This window comes from Myotis myotis, unplaced genomic scaffold, assembly GCF_014108235.1.
Source record: "Myotis myotis isolate mMyoMyo1 unplaced genomic scaffold, mMyoMyo1.p scaffold_m19_p_12, whole genome shotgun sequence".
NCBI lineage: Eukaryota > Metazoa > Chordata > Mammalia > Chiroptera > Vespertilionidae > Myotis > Myotis myotis.
This window is the reverse complement of record NW_023416316.1, coordinates 48202899-48228668: the sequence shown is the minus strand read 5'-3', so window position 1 is coordinate 48228668 and position 25770 is coordinate 48202899. Positions and strand designations below refer to the sequence as shown.

The window sequence follows — 25770 nt, the reverse complement described above, 5'->3', positions numbered from 1 at the left end:
AGACAGTTCTTGAGAGACCTTAAAAGTGTGGTTCTGAACTGAATATCCTCCACTGACAGTTTTGTCCTATTTCTTTGTCTCCGCATTTTTTATGCTTTCTTGGTGCACCCCCTCGTGGTCTTTGTGTGCAGTCCTCCTGTAGTTAAGCCTTGATTGTTGTAGTTAATACTAGGGGGATTTGACCTCCAGGCCAGCTGGCTGTGAGAATCAGCTGTGTCTGCAGTTGGAAAACTTCTGTCCTCTAGGGAGGTGCTAATCTAGCCTTTGCCTGAGACTATCTGGCAAATGGCTCTGTGAAGGGCTTGGGCGGGGCGGGTGGGTTGCTTGGGCTCGGGATCAACAGAGTGGGCCAGAGAGAGCAGTTATGGCAGCTCTCAGTTCCGTCCCTAGGGGCTCTGCCTCACAGAGTCCCAGCAACCGCTGCAAACCTCGGAGAGAAAGCTGCCTTCGAGTTCTGACTGAAGCCAGACAGTCCCACTTCTCCCTTTTGAGTCTGGGTCCCTAGAGACTCGCCCGGATCTGGAGCTCAGAATCTGAGACTCCCTCCCGATTGAAAGCACCAACCGCGCCCTCCGCCGCCAGCCCGCTCCGCGCGCACTCCGTACCTGAGTATTTCACTTCAGCACTGCGCCTCCTCTGAGTCTGGGTATGATATTCTCTTTCCTCCTAGTTGTAGAATTTCCACTCAGCCAACCTTCCTGTGGTTCTGGATGATGTCCGTTCCGTCTCTTAGGTGTGTTTTGATTTGGTTGTTCAAGGTAGCAATCTCCGGCGTTAACCTATGCCGCCATCTTGGTTCTCCTATCAGTTGGATTCTTGCCTTTGTTTCACTACTTCAGAGAACACAGTCAGAAAAACTCATTAGATAAGGATGTGTGGTATGTCAAAGTGGGTGGATATTCACATCCTGGCAACAGCTTTCCTAAAAACATCTTTTGTTGTTGTTAATCCTCACCCGAGGATAATTTTTCCATTGCTTTTTATTTTATTTATTTATTTTTTAAAAATATATTTTTATTGATTTTTCACAGAGAGGAAGGGAGAGGGACAGAGAGCCAGAAACATCAATGAGAGAGAAACATCGACCAGCCGCCTACTGCACACCTCCCACTGGGCATGTGCCCGCAACCAAGGTACACGCCCTTGACCGGAATCGAACCCGGGACCCTCCAGTCCGCAGGCCGACGCTCTATCCACCAAGCCAAACCGGTTTTGGCCATTGCTTTTTAGAGAGAGAGTGGAAGAGAGGGCGGGAGGAGGGGAAAGAGAAAGAGAGAGAGAGAAAAGAGAAAAAGACAGAGACACATCAAAGTGGTGGAGAAACATCAATTGGTTGCCTTCTGCACACACCCTGACCAGGAACAGTGAGGGAACCTGCAACTCAGGTACATGCCCGTGACTGGGAATCAAACCCGAGACCCTTTGGTGTGTGGGCTGATGCTCTAACCATTGGGAACACCAGACAGGGCAAAACATCTCTTCAATAATTCATTTTTATATCTTTAATCTGACGGAGAAGTCCAACGGTGGAAGTGGAGAAGGAGGGCTTTTGGATAATAACCATTATTGTAAGTATTCCTTTGTACTTTAGGTGAAACTACCTACAATGGAATGCCTCCAACTTCCTCAATCTTGTGCTAGCCTTCAGGGTGCAGAGCAATACATGTGCCTTTCCCCTGAAAGTTTTTATTGGTCGAGGCAAAAATTTTGTTAAGCTTTGATCTGTTCAATAAAACCATCAAGGTTTGTTGGGTCATATTCCAGAATATAAATATTTGTTTTAAATCTAAAATGGTAGGACAGAATGGCAATTCATAAAGTTTAGTTCATCTTCCCGCCCTCCCCCCCCCCCCCCCCCCGCCCACAATCCTGAGAACAAATACAATTTTTGTGCCAAGAGTAAGAGTTGTGAAGTTGCCATCAGACCACAGTATCTACAGATTATGGACTTAATTTGGATCATAGAATTTTTGGAATTCTCCAGTTTAATTCCTTTGTTTTGCAGATGAGGAAATTATCCTGATATCTAACATATCGTTGATGCTTATTAATTATACTAGAGGCCCAGTGCACAAAAATTTGTGCACTCGGGGGGGGGTGGGAGGTCCCTCAGCCCAGCCTGTGCCCTCTCGCAGTCTGGGACACCTTGGGACATAACGACCTGCTGGCTTAGGCCTGCTCCTGGGTGGCAGAGGGCAGGCCTAATCCCTAGGTGCAGCCCCTGGTTGGGCTCAGAGCAGGGCCGATTGGGGAGTTGGGGCACCACCCCCTGTCATGCACAGAGCAGGGCGGATCGGGAGGTTGCGATGCCACCCCCAGTCACGCTCCGGGTAGGGCTGATTGGGGGGTTGGGGCACCGTCCCCTGTCACACTCAAGGCAGGGTCGATGGGGAGGTTGCGGCGCCACCCCCTGTCACGCACAGAGCAGGGCCCATCAGGGGGGTTGGGGAGCTCCCCCTGTCACGCACAGAGCAGGGCCCATCAGGGGGGTTGGGGCTCCGTACCCTGTCATGCACAGAGCAGGGACGATCAGGGGTTGAGGAGCTTCCCCGTCACTCACAGAGTAGGGCCGATAGGGGAGTTGGGGCGCTGCCACTGTCACACTCAGGGCAGGGCCGATGGGGAGGTTATGGCTCTACCCCATCACACACAGAACAGGGCCCGTGGGGGGGCAGGGGGGGGGGTTGGGGCACTGCCCTCTATCATCCACAGAGCAGGGCCCATCAGGGGGTTGGGGCGCCGCCACTGTCACACTCAGGGCAGGACTGATAGGGAGGTTATGGCTCTACCCCATCACACACAGAGCAGGGCCCATGGGGTGGGGGGGTTGGGGTGCCGCACCCTGTCACACACAGAGCCGCAGGGCGATCAGGGGGTTGGGGAACTCCCCCTTATCAGGCAAAGAGCAGGGCTGATCAGGGGGTTGGGGCGCCTTCCCCTGTCAGGAACAGAGCAGGGCCGATAGGGAGGTTGTGGCCCCGCCCCCTGTCACACACAGAGTCGCAAGGCGATCAGGGGGTTTGGGCGCTGCCCCCTGTCACGCTGATCCTGGTGCCGGGAGGCCTCGCGGCGCCACTGATCCCGGTGCTGGGAGGCATATTACCCTTTTACTATATAGGATAGAGGCCTGGTACATGGGTGGGGGCTGGCTGGTTTGCCCTGAAGGGTGTCCTGGATCAGGGTGGGGGTCCCCACTGGGGTGCCTGGCCAGCCTGGGTGAGGGGATGATGGCTGTTTGCAGCTGGTCACACACCCTTCAGGGTGGGGGTCCCCACTGGGGTGCCTGGCCAGTCTGGGTGAGGGGCTGAGGGATGTTTTCAGGCTGGGACTGAAGCTCCCAACTACTCCTTTTTTTCTTTTCTTTTTTTTTTATTCTGAGCCAGCTTTAGCTCTGAGGCGCCAGCTCTTAGGCCTCCGCTCCTGAAAGCAGGTATCTGGTTTGTTTGTGTTCTACAATCGAAACTCTGTATCAACTCCAGGTCTGAGATCCCGGCTAGCTGAAAGCTGGTTTCTGGCATTTTGTTTAGCTTCTATTTTTGTTACTATGTTTCAAACTGCCGGCTCAGAGGCCTACAGGGGCAGGCGGGGAACATTGGAGTCCTCCGTCACTGAAGCAAGCAAGCCTCATGTTAGTTTCAAGCTGCCTGGCTGCCGGCTGCCATCTTGGATGTCAGTTAATTTACATATCTCACTGATTAGCCAATGGGAAGGGTAGCGGTCGTACGCCAATTACCATGTTTCTCTTTTATTAGTGTAGATGTTGAATGAATGAGTTAAGTGACTTACCTAATGGGGAAAATAGATAAATTCTCTTATGTAGAAGTATTCCAAATAAATTATGTAGATATTCCACACTAAAAAAGGTGGAGCATAATTCCCACTCCTTAAATGTGGCCTGCACACAATGACTTCCTTTCAAAGAGTACAGTACAGAAAAGGTGGAAAATAAAGAGTGACTTCACAGTGGAAAACCTGACAAACACTATCTCAGCCAAGTGATCAAAGTCATACCTCATGTTGATAGTGTAATATGAAATTAGGAAAATGAAACTTAACTTCTGTGTTTTTTTTCTCAGAGAACAATAAGTCTAGTTTATTTATAAGAAAAACATCAAATTCCAAAAGAGGGACATCCTACAATATACTTGAATAGTACTCCTCAAAACCATCAAGGTTATAACAAACAAGGAAAGTCTGAGAAACTATTACAGCCAAGAGGAGCCTGAGACACGACAACCAAATGTAATGTGGTATCTTAGAAGAAGTCCTGGAACATAAAAATAACATTAGGTAAAAAAAACTAAGGAAATCTGCCCTCCCCGGGGGGCTCATTTGGTTGGAGCATTGTTCCATACACCAAAAGGTTGCAGTTTATTTTTTAAAAAAGTAATATTTTTTTTTTATTGATTTCAGAGAGAGGAAGGGAGAGGGAGAGTGGGATAGAAACATCAATGATGAGAGAGAATTATTGATTGACTGCCTCCTGCTGGGGATCAAGCCTGCAACCTAGGCATGTGCCCTGACCAGGAACTGAACCATGACCTCCTGGTTTATGGGTCAGTGTTCAACCACTGAGCCACATAGGCCTGGCCAAAAGGTTGCAGTTTTGATCCCCAGTCAGGGCACATACCTAGGTTGTGGGTTCAATCCATGATTGGGGTGTGTATGGGAGGCAAGCAGATTGATGTTTCTCTCTCACATGGATGTTTTTCTCTCCCTTCCTCTCTCTCTGAAGTCAATAAAAACATATCCTCGGGTGAGGATTAAAAAAATAAAAAACTAAGGAAATGTGAATAAGTTATGGACTTAGTTAATAATGATTTGTCAACATTGATTCATAAACTGTAACAAATATATCATACTAATGTAAGACATAAATACTGAAGAAACTGGGTCTGGGTTATTAAAATCTCTATGCACTATCTTCTCAGTTTTTTTGTAAATCTAAAACTGTTCTAAAAAATAAAATCTATTAATTAAAAAGAATTAGAATTGTTCCCAATCTGGAACAGAACCTATCTACATGATATAATTCACAGCCTCTTTCTGGAAAGAAATGAACATTACAAAGATTCTTAGTCAGTTTTTTGATAAATGTTCATGTTATGAAAACTTGTTCTGGGAAACTACTCAGCCAGTTCACTGTCAGTGAAGAGTGTAGTGACCTTTCTTTAACCAGACATTCCTTTTTTGGGGGACTATCTAATAAAACAATGTTTATTTAAACAACTCTCTTTTCTTAGAAGTTTTTATAACCAAACATGAAAATATTGGATTGATATAATAGGGACCTTTTCATAAAATTTTGGAATCTGCTCATTTTTTGCAAAAAAACCAGAACGACATATTTTTATTCCTCACCTTAGGATATGTTTATTGATAATTTTTAGAGAGAGGAAGGGGGAGAGAGAGAAAGAGGGCAGAAAAGAGAGGGAGGGAGGAGGAAGAAAGAGAGAGAGAGAGAGAGAGAGAGAGAGAGAGAGAGAGAGAGAGAGAGAGAGAGGAACTTCAATGTGAGAGATCAACATCTGATCAGTTGCCTCTCCTACATTTCCCAACTGGGATCAAATCCCAATCGAACCTGCAACCTTTTGGTGTACAGGACAATGCTCTAACCAACCCCATCTGGCCAGGGGGAGATAGAGAGAGAGCATTCTTTCTTTCTTTCTTTCTTTCTTTCTTTTTTTAATGATTGTGTTCAGCAACTTCACTGGATAGTTTGACCTTTGGGTAAAGTAGCTGTTAACTAAGGTCTTGATCGGGGTGGAGAGCAAAAAAGATGCATGATGGAGAGCAGAATAAGGGGTAAGATGGGTAGATGCTTTTTCTGGTTTGCCTTTTGCCTTATTTTTTGAGTCCACAAACAAAAGTTTCCTGGGGGAAGTAGAGTTTAAAGATCTCTGGGAGAGTAGAATGAAGCCCTAATTTTATTAAGGTTTCCTCAGAGGCCCTATGTTGCATGACCATAGAGAGAACCATTCACATAAAACAGTGCATTAACACATGTATAAGTAATCAGGGAATCTTATTAAAATGCAGATCAGATTCTATAGATGAGGTATGAAATTCTGTTTCTAATTTGCTCCTAGGTGAATGTGGATACTGCTGGTCTAAGAGCCATACTTTGAGTAGCAGGTTTCTAAGGGAATTATGTATATTAACTTACTTTATCCTTATCATATAGTTACTAGGGGCCCGGTGCATGAAATTTGTGCACTGAGGGGAGGGTTGTCCCTCAGCCCAGCGTGCCCCCTCTCACATACTGGGAGCCCTCAGGGGATGTCCTAGTGATGGATTAGGCCCGCTCCCTGCTCCCCTTGGGGAGCGGGCCTAAGCCGCAGTATGGCCTCCCTTTGTGGGAGGTGACCAGGCTGATCAGGGGAAGGCACCAGCCCCATCACCCCGCTGCTGCAGCCACTTCCAGTCACCACAGCCAGCAAGGTTTTTCATCAACATGGACTCCAGTCCCTTCACCATGAAAAAATGACAACTTTCTTTAGGCATTTTCAAGATGTGTCTTTCATAATCATTTCTTTTATTATTTTTTTTAATCCTCACCTGAGGATATGTTTCCATTGATTTTTAGAGAATGTGGAAGAGAAAGGGAAAGAGAGAGAGAAACATCAAAGTGAGAGGAACACTTTTATTGGTTGCCTCCTGCATGAGCCCTGACCTGGGCCCTGGCCAGGGAGGAGCCTGCAACCTAGGTACATGCCCTTGGTCAGAATTGAACCCAGACCCTGCCATCGGCAGGCAAAGGCATTATCCACTGAGCCAAACCGGCTAGGGCAGGATATGACATTTCTTATCCATTTAGCAGCGGACCTTCATTTTTTTCGCCAGGAGTGTGGTGAAAAACCCTAGATCACCTTTTTGGATTCTTATTACCCAAGTTACTAAGAATATTACCAGTGGCATACAGGGAGCTTAGCCAATGAGCAGTCAGAAAAGGTGTTTCCTCTGAAGTTCACACCAATCGCCAGCTTGGCCCCCCCACCCCTTCAGGCCTGGTCAGGGGACCCCCATCTCCCCCTGATCACCAGCTCTGCCCTCACCCAGGCCTGACGCCTCCGCCAGAGGGGACCCCCAAACCCCTCCCATTGCTGACTCTGCCCCCCACCCAGGCCTGATGCCTCGGCCAGAGGCGTTGACCTCCATCACCCTCTGATCGCCAGATCGGTACCTTGCCCAGGCCTGACACCTCCACCAGAGGTGTCAGGCCTGGGCAGGGGACCCCCATGTACCCCCGATCACTGGCTTCTTTGTGGCTTCTGGGCAGCTTCTGGGTAGCTTCTGGGGCTTCTGGGGCTGGCCTGCTGCCGGGATGGGATCCAATCACTAGCGGCAGGCAGGAGGCTTCTGGGGTCGCACACAGGGGCCTGGATGGTGGCTCTCGCACTGGCAGCTGCGCTGTCCTGCCCTGCCTGCAGTATGCAAATTAGCTGCCATCTTTGTTGGCGGTTAATTTGCATATCATGCTGATTAGCCAATGGGAGGGGTAGCGAAGGTATGGTCAGTTACCATGTTTGTCTATTATTAGATAGGATTACAATAAGCTTATCATATAGTTATTACAGTCTCCACAGTGTGTAGACAAGAAAGCAGAGAATAAATCATTAGGTTAATTCACACAGCTGTTTAAGGGACAGAGCCAGGATTTGAAATAAGGTAGTCTGCACCTGTCATTAATGTTTTCTTTCTTTCTAAAAAAACTAAATTAATATACTTTAGTTATTAGAGAAGTTTTAGATTCATAGAAATATTGAGTGGAAAGTACAGAGTTCCCATATACTGCACCCAGTTTCACACAGCTTCCTCTCTTATTAGCATTTTGTATTGATATGTTACATTTGTTATAATTGATAAATGAATATTGAAACATAAATCCATAGTTGACATTAGAGTTCACTCTTTGTGTTGCACAGTACTATAGTTTTTATAAATACACTAGAGGCCCAGTGCACACAAATTTGTCCACTCGGGGAGGTCCCTCAGCCCGGCCTATGCCCTTTTGCAGTCTGGGACCCCTCGGAGGATGTCCACCTGTTGGCTTAGGCCTACTCCCTGGGTGATCGGGCCCAAGCTGGCAGTCAGACATCCCTCTGGCAGCCCGGCAGCCCTCAGTGGGTGTTCACTTACCAGCAGGGAGAAGACCTAAGCTGCAGTTGGATATCCTTAGTGCTGCTAAGGAGGCAGGAGAGGCTCCCACCACCACTGCTGTGCTGGCAGCCATCAGCCTGGCTTGTGACTGAGCAGAGCTCCCCCTGTGGGAGCACACTGACCACCAGGGGAAAGCTCCTGCATTGAGCATCTGCCCCCTGGTGGTCAGTGTGTGTCATAGTGACCAGTCATTCCCAGTCTTTCTGCTGTTAGGGTCAATTTGCATATTGCCCTTTTATTATATAGGATAGAGGCCTGGTGCATAAATGGGGGGCCGGCTGGTTTGCCTTGAAGGGTGTCCCGGATCAGGGTGGGGGGTCCCTCTGGGGTGCCTGGCCAGCCTGGGTGAGGGGCTGATGGGTGTTTGCAGGCTGGTCACACCCCCTTCAGGGTGGGAGTCCCCACTGGGGTGCCTGGCCAGCCTGGGTGAGGGGCTGATGGCTGTTTGCAGGCTGGCCATACCCCCTTTAGGGTGGGGGGTCCCCACTGGGTGCCTGGCCAGTCTGGGTGAGGGGCTGAGGGCCATTTTCAGGCTGGCCAAGCCCCCCAGAGATGGAAGCTCCCAGCCTCTCCTTTTTTTCTTTATTTTTGGATTTATTTACCTTCTATAATTGAAACTTTGTAGCCTTGAGTGGAGCTCAGAGCCAGCCAGGCAGGAAGCTTGGTTTCCTTCATCGCCAGGGGCAACCCAAGCCTTCTGCTCACTCCAGCTCCGTGGCCACGGCTGGCTGAAAGCAGGTATCTGGGGTTTATTTAACTTCTATAATTGAAACTTTGTTGCCTTGAGTGGAGCTTAGAGTGTGGCTCTTCCACAAAATACCACGTGCGGAATTTTAAATATGAGGGAAGCTTTTCTCAATAGGTTTCAGGAATTCAGAAACAGCAAAGTGATGTTAGCCTTTGTTAAAAAACCTCTCAATGCTACTGTAACAATTACATTTTTCTCCCTTTAATATTGACATTGACAACTTTGAAATGCAATTGCTGGATTTAAAAAACAGAATTGTGGAGCTCGAAATTTGAACGTCTTTGTGCTGATATAGACATATTGGAGAAAAACAAATGTGAACTTAGTTCACAGCACAAGTGGTCTGCTTTGAAAGACCCGGAGAAGGAAGATATGTTGATTTTTAACACCTGGAATAGTATTCCTGACTCATATAATCAACTGAAAAAACTAGCGTTTGCTGTTCTTTCCTTATTTGGGTCTACATATTTATGCGAACAATCATTTTCAACCATGAACCTTATCAAGAGTAAATTGAGAAGTCATCTTATTGATGAGAACCTGGAATCGTGCCTAAAATTAAAAACAACAACATACAAACCTGACTTAACCCAAACTTCCCAAGGAGATGCAAGGCCATTGTTCACATTAGTGTTTGTCAGTCATTGTCATGATTTAATTTTATGGATATTGTAAGGTAAATTGTAAGGAATTTAATTTTATCAATAAATAGTATCATTATTAAGTATGATATCAAGTTTTATTCAACGTACCTATAGTTTAACTAAGACTTAAAACTTTAAGTAAAGTTTATTAAGTTAATTTTAGGGAATGTTGTGGAGTTAAAGATGTAGTGTCAAGGATTGAGAAAGGTATGTTGAGATGGTTTGGACATATAGAGAGGATGAATGAAAGGAGATAGACGAAACAAGTATATAAGACAAGTGTGGATGGGAGAGTTGGAAGGGGTCAACCTCAGTGAACGTACCTCAATCAGATTGAGGATGTTTTTAGCAAAGGCCAGCTTAGGAGTACCCTAATTAAGTTAATAACAGTGTACCTACCTATATAGTTTAAGTTTAAAAAATTTGGCTCTCAGAAGAAATTTCAGTTGTTGTACTGTTGATATTTGGCTCTGTTGACTAATGAGTTTGCTGACCACTGTCCTAGGGCAAAGGAAACTAAGGAGAAAATAAACAAATGGGACTACATCAAAATAAAAAATCTTCTGCACAGCAAAAGAAACCATCAACAAAATGAAAAGGGAGCCCACTGTATGGGAAAACTTATTTGGCAATGATACATCTGATAAAAGGTTAATATCCAAAATATATAAGGAACTCACACAACTTGATAAAAGGAAGAAAAACTGCAATTAAAAAACGGGCAAAGGACCTAAATAGACACTTCTCCAAAGGGGACATACAGATGGCCAAGAGACATATGAAAAAATGCTCAAAGGCACGGATCATCAGAGAGATGCAAATTAAAAATGACAATAAGGTATCACATCACACCTGTCAGAATGGCTACTGTCAACAAATGAACAAATAACAAGTGCTGGAGAGGATGTGGAGAAAAGAGAATCCTTGTACACTGCAGAGTGGTGCAGCCATTATGGAAAACAGTATGAAGTTTCCTCAAAAAATTAAATATGGAACTGCCATTTGACCCAGTGATCCTACTTCTAGGAATATATCCTAAGAAACCCGAAACACCAGAGAGAATATATGCTCTCCTATGTTAATTGCAGCATAATTTACAATAGCTAAGATCTGAAAACAGCCTACCTAGCCATCAATGGATGAGTGGATAAAAAAAGCTGTGGTACATTTACACCATGGAATACTGTGCAGAAGTTAAAAAAAAAGGAGAATCTCTTACCCTTTGAGACAGCATGGAGGGACCTGGAGAGTATAATGCTAAGTGAAATAAGCCAGTTGGAGGAAGACAAATAACACATGATCTCACTCATATGTAGAATCTAATGAACAAAATAAACTGATGAACAAAATAGATCCAGAGACATAAAAACATGGAACAGACTGCCAAATCTCAGAAGGAAGGTGGAGATGGGTGGGTGGGTGGGAAGAGATCAACCAAAGAACTTGTATGCATATAAGCATAACCCATGGACACAGACAACAGGGTATGAAGGCCTGGGGCAGGGCATGAGGGGAAAAAGGGAACATATGTAATACTTTCAACGATAAAGATTTAATTAAAAATGGGAAAAATTAAAAATGGAACCTGCAGCCTGAGCATGTGCCCTATCTGGGAATCATACCGTGACTTCCTGGTTGATAGGTCAATGCTCAACCACTGAGCCACACTGGCTGGACTTAGGGAATTTTTTAAAGAGACTGTCAAACTATTTTCTAAAGTAGTTGTACAAGTTTACATTCCCACCAGCAATGTATGAGTTTCAGTTCCTCTGTATCCTTATCAACACTTGTTATTGTCTTTTGATTAGAGACATTAGGTGTGAAGTAGTTTCTCATTGAGGTTTTAACTTACATTTCTTAATACTTAGGATGATGAGCATCTTTTCACGAGGTTGTCATTCACATATCTTCTTTGATGAGGTGTCTATGAAAATATTTTGTTCTATTTAAAATGTTGGGCTGTTTTTTTATTATTGAGTTTTGAGAGTTCTTCATGTATTCTGGATACATAGTCTTTCTTGATACATACAAGTCTTTCATCAGTTATGTTTTGAAAATACAGGGGTAGGCAAAAGTAGGTTTACAATTATGAGTACATGAGTTTATTCTTGTATTTTTTATTAATTACTAGAGGCCTGGTGCACAGAATTTGTGCACTGTGGGGTGGGGCCCTCAGCCTGGCCTGTGCCCTCTCGCAGTCCAGGAACCCTCACTCCTTACCGCCTGCCTGCTTGCTGCTCCCTACCGCTCAGCTCACTGCTCCTTAGTGCTGCCGTGAAGGCTCCCACCACCGCCACTGCACTCATCAGCTATGAGCCCAGCTTCTGGCTGAGTGGCACTCCCCCTGTGGGAGCACTGACCACCAGGGGGCAGCTCCTATGTTGAGCATCTGCCCCCTAGTGGTCAGTTCATAGCGACCAGTCATTCCACCAGTTGGTCGATTTGCATATTAGGGTTTTATTATATAAGATTGGATATTGAATGTGAACTGTAAATGAAAAATAAAATTTAAAAAAGAACCAAATAAAATGTTAGAGCTGAAAAAATTTATATATATATATATATATATATATATATATGAATATATATATTTAATTCTCACCTGAGAATGTTTTTAAAATTGATTTTTAGAGAGAGAAACATCCATGTGACAGAGAAATACCAGTAGGCTGCCTCTGCACCTGCTGACCCACTGGGATCTAACCTAGACATAAGTATGTGCCCTAACCTAGAATCCAACAGGAAATCCTTTGGTGTACAGGTTGAGACTCTAACCAATTGAGCCACCTGGCCAAGGCAGATCTGAAAATTTTTTTTAAATGTATTTCCAGGCCCTGGTTGGTGTGGATGAGTAGTTAGAGTGTCCTCCCACACACCAAAGGGTCATGGGTTCGATTCCAGGTGAGGGCACATGCACAGGTTGTGGGTTCCATCCCTGTTGGATTGCTTGGGCAACTGATTGATGTTTCTCTTTCTCTTTCCCTCTCCCTTCCTGTCTCTCTAGAATCAATGAAAAAAACATATCCTTAGAGGAAGACTTAAAAAGAAAAAAACAAAAATGCTGGTTTTGTTCAGTGGATAGTGCTTCTGCAGGTGGACTGAAGGTACCAGGTTGGATTCTGATCAAGGGCACATACTTGGGTTGCAGGCTCAATCCCGGGCCCTGGTTGAGGATTCAGCAAGAGGCAACCAATTGATGTCTCTCACATTAGTTTCTGTCTTTCTCCCTCCCTTCTACTCTCTGTAAAAAAAAAAAAAAATCAAAAATCAATGCAAAAATGTCCTCAGGTGAGGATTAACCAAAACAAACAAACACCCATCCCCAGTGTGATTATTGAAGGAGCATATGAAGTATTTGTTGAATGAATGGGAAGGGGTGGGGCTTTGCTTTCTAACTGTTTTAGCAACTCTGCAAACCAGAGGGTTTATTTTTTATTTTAATTTTTATTGATCGATTATTTTAGAGAGAGGGAGTGAGAGAAACACCAGTGTGTTGTTCCACTTATTATGCTCTCTTTAATTGCTTCTTGTCTATGCCCTGACCAGGGATCCAACCCACAAACTTGCTGTATCAGGAGGAGGTTCTAACCCACTGCGCTGCGGGCTGCCTGTCAGGGCCCCTCAACAAAACCCCTCTGGCGTGCCCTGGCCCCAGCTGTGTGTTGGAGCTCCTCTGCCACAGCAAAGTTTTGGGTTTCATTCTGTCAGGGAACCTACTTAGGTTTTGGGTTTGATTCCTGGTCGGCACTGACTGCTGCTCAGGAAGTGACTGAGGACCGTTGAGGTCCATGTGCTCTAGTCATTTCGTCGGGGAGCTGGGGTTCCATTGCCAACATGGCCAACTCTGATCCCCACTGCCCCTGCTCCTCCATCAAGGGTGACTTCAACTATGGCAGCTGCTTGGCCTCCGCCAGCATACACATCCGCATGGGTAGGTTGTCTTCTCTGGGGCTCTCCAGGCCCTGCTGCTGTGCAGTAGCCCCTGGAGGCGGATTTCCAGGTTCCCAGGGAGAGTGCCCTCTGCACAGGACTCCCAGGGAGAGCAGGGTCCCGAGGGAAAGTACTTTGCTCCGCCTCCCTTCGGGGCTCCTGGGCAGGAGAGGAGTGCCTGTTCTGTGCAGGGCTCAGAGGGGAGAGCCACCCCAGGGAAGCCTCCTAGCTGGGTGCTGAGAAAATGAAACTAGAGCCCTTCCTCCTTGAACCCTGTTGTCTTCAGTGTAGAAAGGGACAGATGAAAACCTCCGCAGCCTTACTGGGGCATCTTTAAGTGAAAATGTTATTATTTTTTTTGGTGAAAAGTTTATTGTGTAATCAATATTGTGTAATCAGTGTGATCACACAATAACCTGCATTGAGTTATCTGCTGGGATGTTTGTGCTTTAGGGCATGTGAACGCATTTTATTTTATTTGACGCAGCCTCACATCCCCGGCCTCCTGGGGCATGCAGCCACACCCACCCGCTGCAGCTGGTCGTTATGCTCCAGCATCGTTACCGTGAGAGCAAATTTGCTTATTCCTCCATATCTACACTAATAAAAGAGAAACATGCAAATTGGTGTTACTCTGCTACACCCACCAGCCAATCAGAGGGACAATGCAAATTAACCCAAGAAAGATGGTGGTTAATTTGCATACACAGGCACGGAGTGAAGACTGAAGAATGAAGACTGAAGACTGAAGAGGCTTGGCTTCTCTGCTGCAGCCGAAGCCAAACCTCGCTGCGGCTGCAGTGGAGAAGCCAAGCCTCGCTGTGGCCAGACCAAAGGCCTGGATCCCAGGTACCAGAGGAAAACCAGTGCTGGCAGTCAGGGGAAGGAAGGCCTATTGCACGAATCTTTGTACAATGGTCCTCTAGTAAATATAGATTGTATTATTTTCCTTATGAACAACTATAATTCTACTTTTGTCCACCCCTGTATTTTCTTACAGTCTGTGGCTTGTCTTTTTTACTTTTTTAACAGTGTCTGTATAAAAGCAGAAGTTTTTAATTTTGATGAATTCCAATTTATTTTTTTATGGATTATATTTTTGATATCATATATAAAAATATTTTCCCAACCAAATATTACAAAGATTTTTCTCATGTTTTTATCTAGAAGATTTATGGTTTTAGGTTTTCCTTTCAAGTCTGTGATCCATCTTGAGTTAATTTTTATATAGGGAGCAAGGTATGAATTGAAGTTCAGATTTTTGTTTTGTTTGCTTTGTTGCTTTTTTTTTAATATATTTTTTTATTGATTAAGATATTACATATGTGTCCTTGTCCCCACATTACCCTCTACCCCCCCACACCCCCCCCGCTCATGCCCTCACCCCCCCATTGTCCATGTCCATTGATTAGGCCTATATGCTTGCATATAAGTCCTTTGGTTGATCTATCCCCCTTACCCCCACCCTCCCCTACCTTCCCTCCAAGTCCCGACAGTCCAATCAATGCCTCTCCGTCTCTGGATCAGTCCTTGTTCATCAGCTTATGTTGTTCATTATATTCCACAAATGAGTGAGATCATGTGGTATTTATCCGCTCTCCAGTTCCATCCATGCTGTGGCAAATGGTCAGAGTTCCTTTTTCTTCTTCCTCTTCTTAAAGAATACCTTTAAGCATTTCATATAATGCTGGTTTGGTGGTGATGAACTCCTTTAGCTTTTTCTTATCCGTGAAGCTCTTTATCTGACCTTCTATTCTGAATGATAGCTTTGCTGGATAAAGTAATCTTGGTTGCAGGTTCTTGCTATTCATCACTTTGAATATTTCTTGCCACTCTCTTCTGGCCTGCATGGTTTCTGTTGAGAAATCAGCTGACAGTCGTATGGGTACTCCCTTGTAGGTAACTGACTGTCTTTCTCTTGCTGCTTTTAAGATTCTCTCTTTATCTTTTGCTCTTGGCATTTTAATTATGATGTGTCTTGGTGTGGTCCCCTTTGGATTCCTTTTGTTTGGGGTTCTCTGCACTTCCTGGACTTGTAAGTCCATTTCTTTCACCAGGTAGGGGAAGTTTTCTGTCATTATTTCTTCAAAAAGGTTTTCAATATCTTGCCCTCTCTCTCCTTCTGGTACCCCTATAATTCTGATGTTGGTACGCTTGAAGTTGTCCCAGAGATTCCTTACACTATCTTCATATTTTTGGAATCTCTTTTCTTTTTTCTTTTTCGGTTGGGTATTTTTTGTTTCTTTGTATTTCAAATCTTTGACTTGATTCTTGGGATCCTCTTGTCTGCTGCTGGATCTCTGTAAATTATTCTTTATTTCAGTCAGTGTATGCTTAATTTCTAGTTGGTCCTTTTTCATGTCCTCCATGGTCTCACTATACTTATTGAGGGATTCATTAAATTTATCGGCGGTTTCCATAAAATTCTTGAAAAACCTTATAAACGTGGCCTTGAACTCTATATCCAATCGTTTGCTTTCCTCCATTTCTGCCATTTGTGACCTGTTTCTTTGTCTCCGCATTTTGGCAGCTTCCCTGTGTTGATAGAGTGGCCCTGCGCGCCAGGTGTCCTGTAGGGCCCAGTAGCTCAGCCTCCCCAGTTACCTGGGGTGGACACTCTTGGTGCACTCTTGGTGCCTTGGTTGTTGTAGAATCACTGGGAGGAATTGACCTCCAGGCCAATTGGCTGTGAGAATCAGCTGTGTCTAAAGTGGGAGAACTTCTGTGCTGAAGACACCCTTCTGGGGCAAGACTTGCTTCAGTGGGGCTTTGGTGCTCACTGAGTCTGCTCCCTGAGTGTGTCCCTTATGGATCTGAGGAGTTGCAGTCTGGATGGTCCCCCTCTGACCACTGGGTACAGTGGCTCCTGGATCTAAGGAGGTGCTAATTCAGCCTCTGCCTGAGGCCACACAGCAGGAGCCACGAAGAGGCTCAGCTGTGAAGCAATGCAAGCCGCTGCGGGGCCTTGGGCCTTCTCTTGGAAGTTCCGGGTCTGCCTGGCTCGGCTGCAGTTAGGTACATTCACATGCAAAAGCCTCTGCTGCAGCCTGGGTGGGGCGGGGTCTCAGGGAATCCAAGGGCGGATCAAGGAGCTATGGCTGATTCTCCGCCCGGAGTCGCGGGTCTCAGTGACCCGCTAATTGCTGCAAGCACCTCTGAGGGAAAGCTGCCTTCAAGTTCGCCCGCTGCCGGACAGACCAGCTTCTCCCCGTATGAGTCCTGGGTCCCCAGAGACTTCCCGGAACCGGAGTTCAGAGCAGTCGGGAGCTTGTGATTCAAAAAGACAGCCGCGTCCTCAGGTGCCACCCCCTTCACTCGCGTGCACGAGCCGCCGTACCTCTGCACTTCACCTCCGCAGCGCCTCTGGCTCTCAGCGTGCTTTTCTTTCCTTCTAGTTGTAGAATTTACACTCAGCCAGCCTTTCTGTTGTTCTGGATGATGTTTGCTCAGTCCTTTGCGGTAATTTTCAATTGTTGTGTGAGGCGACAATTTCCCGGTGTTTACCTATGCCGCCATCTTAGTTTCTCTGCTTTGTTGCTTTTTTAATGCAGATATACAATTGTTTCATCTTCCTTTGATGAAAAGACTATTTTTTTTAAAAATTGAATTGCCTTTTCACCTTTGTAAATAATCAGTTGTTATATATCATTGAGTCTATTTCTAAACTCTCTAAGTCAGCCATGGGCAAACTATGGCCCGTGGGCCGGATCCGGCCCGTTTGAAATGAATAAAACTAAAAAAAAAAAAAGACCGTACCCTTTTATGTAATGATGTTTACTTTGAATTTATATTAGTTCACACAAACACTCCATCCATGCTTTTGTTCCGGCCCTCCAGTCCAGTTTAAGAACCCATTGTGGCCCTCGAGTCAAAAAGTTTGCCCACCCCTGCTCTAGGTTGTGCCACTCATGTATTTGTCTATCTTTATGGAAATCCCATACTGTCTACATAAATGTAGCTTTATAGTAAATTTTGAAAGCAAGTAGTAGAGACATCTAGTGTTGTTCTTTTAAAAATTGTCTTGGCTATTCTAGACCTTTTTAATTTCCATATAAGTTTTAAAATCAGCTTAGAATTTTAATTGGGATTGCACCAAACCTATATACAAACTTGAGGGATATGGATATCTTAATCATATTGGGTCTTCTGGTCCATGAACAGGTTATGTCTCTCTATTTATTTGGTTCTCCTTTAATTTCTGAAAGTTATGTTTGGTAGTTTTCAGTGTTTAAGTCTTGCACATTTTTGTCAGATGTTGCTAAATATTTTAAAAATTGTAATTGAACTATAAAGGTATTTAAAAATTTTAACTTCCAATTGCCTTTTGTTATTATATAGAAATATAATTGATTTCTGTGCATTAATTTTGTAGCATCCTGTATTCTTGCTAAACTCATTTATTAGTTCTATCAGCTTCTTTATAGATTCCATCAAATTTTCTACATAGATGTTCATGTTGTTTTGAAATAAAAGAAGTTTTACTTCTTATTTTTCAATCTGGATAATTTACCTCTTTGTCTTGCCTTATAGCAATCACTAGAATCTCTAGTAAAATACTAGATAGAAGTGGTGAGAGTAGACATTCTTTTACTGTTCTTGATCTTATTCGGTCTTTTGCTAGTTAGTCTTTCACTATTAATTAGAAAATAGCTATAAATTTGTGTTAGTCTTTGCCCTTTATCAGATTGAGAAAGTTTCCTCCTATTCCTAGTTTATTGAGTATTTTTATCAGGAATAGATGTTAGATTTTGTTAACTACTTTTTCTGCACCTATTGAGAGAATAATGTTGTCAAAATGACAAATTACATTAATTGGTTTTTTGAATAGTAAATCAACCTTGTATTTCTGGTATAAACTCCACTATGAAAGTCCTGAAGTACTTTTATATTCTTTTAATATACATATCAATAAATGAATATATAAATGAATATATAAAAAACATATCATATATTCTTTTTCTATATTGTTGGGTTTCATTTGCTAAAATTTTTAGAATTCTTGTGTCTATGTTCATGAAAAATATTGGTCTGTAGTTTTCTTGTAATGTCTTTGGTTTTGATGTCAGTGTAATGATTGCTTTATACAATGAGTTCAATAGAATTCACTCATTTTTTTTTAATAAATATTTTATTGATTTTTTACAGAGAGGAAGGGAGAGGGATAGAGAGTTAGAAACATCAATGAGAGAGAAACATCTATCAGCTGACTCCTGCACACCTCCTACTGGGAATGTGCCCGCAACCAAGATACATGCCCTTGACCGGAATCAAACCTGGGACCTTTCAGTCTGCAGGCCGACCTTCCATCCACTGAGCCAAACCAGTTAGGGCGAATTCAGTCGTCTTTAATGTTTTGATAGAGTGTGTTTAGCATTGATATTATTTTTTCCTTAAATGTTTGGAAGAATTCACCAATAAATACTGGAGGGTTTTTTTTATGAGAAGATTTGAAATTACAAATTTACATTTTAAAAAATGCATATGGGTCTATTTATATTGTCTGTTTATTTTTGAATGAGTTCTTGATAGTTTGTACCTTTCAAGGAATTTGTCTCATTTCATTAAAATTGCCAAAATATTGCCCTAACCAGTTTGGCTCAGTGGATAGAGCGTCGACCTGCAGACTGAAAGGTTCTAGGGTGCTAACTCTCTTATTATTAATACTAGAGGCCTGGTGCACAAAAATTTGTGCACTCGGGGGTGGGGAGTCCCTCAGCCTGGCCTGTGCCTTCTCGCAGTCTGGGACCCCTCGGGGGATGACCACCTGCTGGCTTAGGCCTGCTCCCCAGGGGATTGGGCCTAAGATGGCAATCAGACATCCCTCTGGCAGCCTGGCAGCCCTCAGGGGATGTCCACTTGCCAGCGGGGAGCAGGCCTAAGCTGCAGTAGGACATCCTTAGTGCTGCTGAGGAGGCGGGAGAGGCTCCTACCACCACCGCTGTACTGGCAGCCATCAGCCTGGCTTGTGGCTGAGCAGAGCTCCCCCATGTGGGAGCACACTGACCACCAGAGGGCAGCTCCTGCATTGAGCATCTGCCCCTGGTGGTCAGTGTGTGTCATAGTGACCAGTCATTCCCAGTCTTTGTGCTGTTAGGGTCAGTTTTCATATTACCCTTTTACTATATAGGATAGAGGCCTGGTGCATGGGTGGGGGCCAGCTGGTTTGCCCTAAAGGGTGTCCCGGATCAGGGTGGGGGTCCCGCTGGGGTGCCTGGCCAGCCTGGATGAGGGGCTGATGGCTGTTTTCAGGCTGGCAACACCCCCTTCAGGGTGGGGGTCCCCACTGGGGTGCCTGGCCAGTCTGGGTGAGGGGCTGAGGGGCGTTTTCAGGCTGGCCAGCGACTGAAGCTCCCAGCCTCTCCTTTTTTTCTTTTTTTTTTTATTCTGGGATTTATTTACCTTCTATAATTGAAACATTGTTGCTTTCGGGCTCAGAGCTGGGCCCGCGGCAGGCGGGGAACCTTGGCTTCCTCCATCACTGGAGCAAGCAAGCTTCATGTTCGCTTCAGCTGCGTGGCTGCCGGCCGCCATCTTTGTTGGCAGTTAATTTGCATACCGCCCTGATTAGCCAATGGGAAGCATAGCAGAGGTATGGTTAATTACCCTTTTTGTCTTTTATTAGATAGGATTGTTAATTTGTATTACCTCTTTTTTTCCCTGATCAGTCTGCTAATGGTTTATCAATTTTATTGAGTTTTCTTTGATACTCAGCTTTTGGTTTCATTGATTTCTCTATTGTTTTTCTGACCTATTAATAATAATAAATAATTACATAATTTTTTATCTATCCCATTTCTGTATCCTGAAACATCCGTACTTTTATCCAATGATTTAAAAAAAAATTTTTAAATTTATTTTTCAATTACAGTTAATATACCATATTATATTAGCTTCAGGCATACAACATAGTGATTAGACATTTATGTACCTTACAAAGTGATCACCCCAATGTCAAGTACCCATCTGGTACCACACATAGTTATTACAATATTATTGACTATACTAGGGGCCCAGTGAATGAATTTGTGCACCTTGAAAGGAACTGTGGGCAGCGAGGCTGGGGTAGGCACAAGGGTGGGTCTTAGCCCATCCTCTGCACCCCCACCTGGTCCCTCCTGCCACGGCTCCCAGTCCCCTGTCTGCTGGCAGCCCTGCTCCTGCCACCGCCGCCCCCACGCACTGACAGTGCTGGTCCCCCTCGCACCCGCTGATGCCACAGAGTGATTGGGGCCGGCACCATCAGCGGGTGCGGGTACTAACTTGTACCCGTTAGTGGGTACAAGTGGCAGTTGCTGCCCCGATTGCCCCTCAGGAGCAAGGGGAGGTGGAGAAGTCATTAGGGGTAATCGGGCCAGCAGCCGCCGCTTGCACCCTCTAATGGCACCAAGTGACCGGGACCCACACCTGGCACCGGCAGCAGGTGCGAGCAGCGGCTTTGGCGCCAGCTGTGAGTGCAAGCGGAGCTGATGCTGGCAGTGGGTGTGAGCAGTGGTTCTAGCACCAGCAGCGGGTGCGAGCAGGGCCGTTGCTGGCAGTGGGTGTGAGAGGCGGCTGCCGGTGGCCCCAGTCTCCCCTCAGGATCAGGGGTAGGTGGAGAAGCCCTGAGGGGTGATTGGGGCTGGCAGCCTCTGCTCCCACCTGCTGATGGTGCCAAGGGTGAAAAAGGACATGCCAGTTGAATATGTCTTCTTTAAAAAAGTTTTTCTTAGACCATTATCTTATCTATATTTTATTGTCCAGAACAATGTCAAATGGTTACCACATCAACTGCATGGGAGTCTGGGAAGGAGTGTTTTTCTAGTTGGCCATATTGCTTCCCAGTACAAAATGAGGTTCTGTTGGTAAGGAAGTAGGATTGGTGATAATGGATATTAGGTAAGCTACCACAACATTTGGTACCTCCTCATTTTACAGAGGATAAACAGCGATGGAGAGAGCTTACATAATTTGCTGAAGTTGTACAGACTATTAAGTAGTAAACCAAGCCTATGTTATTAATATGCTAGTTAGTGATTCATGCATTCTTTTTATGGGAGTGTCTTCTGAGCTGGGACGATAATTGGACTCAGACAAGTGTTTCATCATCTTGGCACCTCAACAGGAAATAGCTCATAGATTCTATCTCTACCAATTGGCTTTCACTTCTATCTCTTGCATTCATTCATTCCTCGCATTTCTTAGCCCCCTAGCCCCAACACTGGCTATTAAGATTTGGAACAACTGAATTTACTCCCTTCTGCCTGAGCCCTGAAGAAGGAACCTGTTTAACATGACCTTGAGAATACATATATGAATAGAACAGGGATAGGCACTAGGGTATGGGGATAGAGAATTCAGTCTGATTTCTTTCCCTAAGGACAAACCCACACTGATCTCTTTCACCTTTGTGTAACTGTGTACTGCAGAATTGGAGTTTTACTATATATTGTACAAGTTGAAATTATTATTATTTTTGGCTTATTTTGTGCTACAGATGTAGAGGTTATGAATCAATATTTTAAGACTTTAAGCTGCTGCATCTAATTAAATTATCAATTTTCTATCCAATTCCCCAAATTTCAACTCTGTTTTCTTTTCCATTTTCAAGTAACTTTACTCATTCAAATAAAACTTTCTTGACAGTATTTCAAGGTATTCAATAAATACATAAAAAAAATCCAAAGGATATACATAAAATAAGGGAAAATAAGTTTTGACATAATTGTCATTTCTGATATAATAAAATGGACAGGCTCATTTCAGTAATATGTGTTGTGGACCATCAAAACACATTCAAGTGAGTGACAAAAGGCCACTACACATTTGGATATTTTAATAAAAAACACCGACTAAAGTGGTGATGGAAAATATTTTTAAAAAAAGATAGCCAGGTTGAAAGGTATCTAAATAAGGAGTCAGAAGTCTCAGGTTAAAGTTCTAATGCAGGTACGTGTTGGCTAATTGATCTTGGGTTAAAGTCACTGAATACCTGCCATGTGTTGATCACCATGATGGGCACTTGGAGTACAAAGGTAAAGAAAGATACAATTCCTACTCTGGAAAATCTTACTTAGTTTTGAATCACCAAAAGTATTGGACAAATGACCTACTCCAGATACCAATATAGGTGTATTGTGATATGCTTATGTTCACATAAGAATTTTAGAATACTGAACTGTTTTATGAAAAAAATCACTATGGCTTTACATACTTTTGAAAAATATAGTTTATTTAAGAATATAAATAATGTAATGGATATATTTGGCTACTTAATAATATAATTATTTTAAGTATGTTATACAAAATGCACATAGTCAATATTTAGTGTTTTTCAGAGGAGATGAAATAGATTTTGCTTTTTTTTGTCTCTATAGTAGTAAAATTACTGGCAAAGTAATGTAACAAAGTTATATTGTTCTACACTTGTTTGCCCCTATATTGCAATTCTCAACCATTTTTATCTTATGTTCCACCAGCAATTATATCCAGTAGATTTCAACAAATTAGAAATCAAAGTGCCTACAGTTTAAGAAAAAGTCATATTTCATATGTATTCCATTATTATGTTTATCATTTATTATCAGTGTTAAGCCTATGGAAAATTGTAGTAGAAATTGTTAAGGCCTTAAGATAAGCAGAAACTATTCCATTAGTAGTTGAAATGTTATTATGGTTGAATATAAATTATTTTACTACCTTAGTAACAGTAAAACACAAAGATGTTTAATAAAAATATTGCCATCAATAAGTTTATGTAAAGTTTTATATCAGGTAGACAAAGCAGAATAAAGGTTCTGGCATTCATATGTCAGGTAATTTGGAAATGAAGCTTGGGATGCCAAAGGTATATCAAGAATACAGTTGGTCAAAAGAAATGAAGGTAAAATAGAAATCAAATACATAATTCATTGTAAGTAGGGTCATTGGTAAGTTGGACAACAAAGGGTTAGAAGAAATTTTATCCAAGGGGACAAGTATATTAAAAGTCATTGACTTCTGGAAGTTTGGGTCAGAGGGACATGGTATGCCACCAACATGAGGGCTGGCCAGTTATTGAAATTGTAATATTAATTTTGTCTTCCATCTTGGACTTCTGGCTCCACCATGGTACTCGGATGCCTTAACCTACGTTGTGGCTTAGTGCTTTTTCAAAAAAAATGTTTTAGTTTATTTCTAATCATTCTAATTCTATGTCTGAACTAAAATTTATTTCACTTTCTAATGCAAGAATGTCTTGCTTTATTTATAGTTAACTTGGTCTATAAAAATCAGAATTTTTAAAATGAAAAATTAGAGGTGAAATCACTCACTTCACAAATCTGTACTGGATTTATTTTTCTTAATTTTGAAATTATCTTTACCTTTTTAATATATAGATAGATAGATAGATAGATAGATAGATAGATAGATATAACCTGCCTAGCCATGTAGGCACCTGAAGTTTTGGGCATCTACTAACTTGGTATTTGTGAAATAGTCACTCTATGCAGCATCTGGTTTTTACTAGCAGCTCTTGTGTTTGAGCCCATTGTTTGGAACCAGGGGAAAGTATGTAGCTCTTTAAAATGGATCTCTGTCTAAAATGAGACTTGGGCTAAGGCTTGTTTCTCCCCAGAGTTCTCAGCTCTAAATGTAAAGTTCTCTCTGGACTGAAAGTAGAAAAAGTAAAGGTCTGTATGTCTTTAGAATATTGGCGGGCTGCTTTACCAATAACCTATTTAATATACCAATACTTGTATTGAATATGCAGTGATACAGAGAGAAATAAAAAACAGAACTGAGGATTAAAAAAATATATATAATTTTAACATAATGCGTAAAATATTCCACAGCATGTTAAGTACTCTCCATTTCCCTTAAATGTTATCTGTCTCTCTTTTTTTTTTTTTTTGACAATTTCTTCAATGGTAGCTCTTTGGGCTACTCAACCCAGGATTCACAACTTTCCAACATCTTACATTTCAGAGAGCTTAAATATGATATTCTCTCTTCTTAAATGTGCAGTTTGGTCATTTGATTCAATTAGAGCAAGATGGTTACCCTCTACTCCTAGATACACTCCAGGTTTGCTGTTACATTCAAAGGAAACGCATTTTGAGGGCCCGAGCTCTTTATGAAGAAGAAATAAGGTCTGGTCTGGCAACGAATTTTCGTACTTTTGTACCTGAGGAAACAAGAGAGAAAGCAACCAATATGTGAGTAGGAAGTCCAGAGTCAACTCCACACCTTTGTATTAGAAACTAAAAGGGGAATAATTACTTAAAACTTGGTATTTTTAGCAAAGCTGCTTAATGAGTAGGGGACGGAAGGGGTGGAACTAGAGGGTCAAAGTGGGAGGATTTGATTTGATTCACTAATAGTATACTTTGAGAGACATATGGCTTAGAATGATTAGATCTAGATGCAACAGTTCTGGATTTGTATCCCTGATTTGCCATGTATTATCTCTGAGACCTGACACATTGCTTTACTTCTCAGGCCTCAATTTTTTTTTAATTTTTTTTTTTATATAACCAGTTTTCTAGATCAGTCGACCCCTAATTTACCCACAAACATGTGAGTGATAAAAATGATTATTATTTTAAGCCACTAAGTGTTGAGGACGATTTGTTACACAGCAATACCTGACCAATACAATAACTCTACTATTATAGAGTTACTGTGTGAATTAAATGAGATAGTACTTATATAACATTTTGCATAGTACTTGGTATATAATAGAGCTCAGTATGGATCAGCTCTTATTACTGAGTACTTATATATGCCAAACACTGTTATATATACTTAAGAATGTTTTTGTTAAGGGAGATGTTAGTTACCATCAGTGTTTATGTTAATACTTTACATGGCTGTATGAGTTAGCTTTATAATTTTGTGTATTTATATAATTTATCTTCTATATTAGACTTTCATGTTTTCTTACTTGTCTCCACCTTTGGCTTCTTGGTTACTTAATCTACAATAATAAAAGCATAATATGGTAATTAGATCGGACGACCTTCCAGACAAAGGCGGGCTGCAAGGGAAGCCTGAGTCCCAGGTGCCAGAGGGAAGCCGGTGCTGGCAGCCAGGGGAAGGAAGGCCTACTCTTGCATGAATTTTGTGCATCAGGTCTCTAGTATGTTTATAATTCTTTAAAAAATATATAATTTTCATTGATTTCTGAGAGGGAGAGAGAGAGAGAGAGAGAGAGAGAGAGAGAGAGAGAGAGAAAGATTGCCCTGGCCGGTTTGGCTCAGTGGATAGAGCGTCAGCCTGTGGACTCAAGGGTCCCAGGTTCAATTCCAGTCAAGGGCATGTACCTTGGTT

The 25770-nt window shown here is 43.0% G+C and overlaps 1 protein-coding gene across 10 annotated transcripts in view; it reads right to left on the bottom strand.

The window, feature by feature from the left end:
* Window positions 1-24329: 24329 nt before the first annotated feature.
* Window positions 24330-25770, bottom strand: part of IL33 (interleukin 33) — a 51590-nt gene continuing 50149 nt past the window's right edge. For all 10 annotated transcript variants that reach the window (XM_036331103.1, XM_036331105.1, XM_036331101.1 and 7 more), the window contains one exon: window positions 24330-24625. In XM_036331103.1, coding sequence (XP_036186996.1) covers window positions 24416-24625 — 210 coding nt within the window. In that variant the 3' untranslated portion in view covers window positions 24330-24415. The remainder of the gene's footprint in view (window positions 24626-25770) is intronic.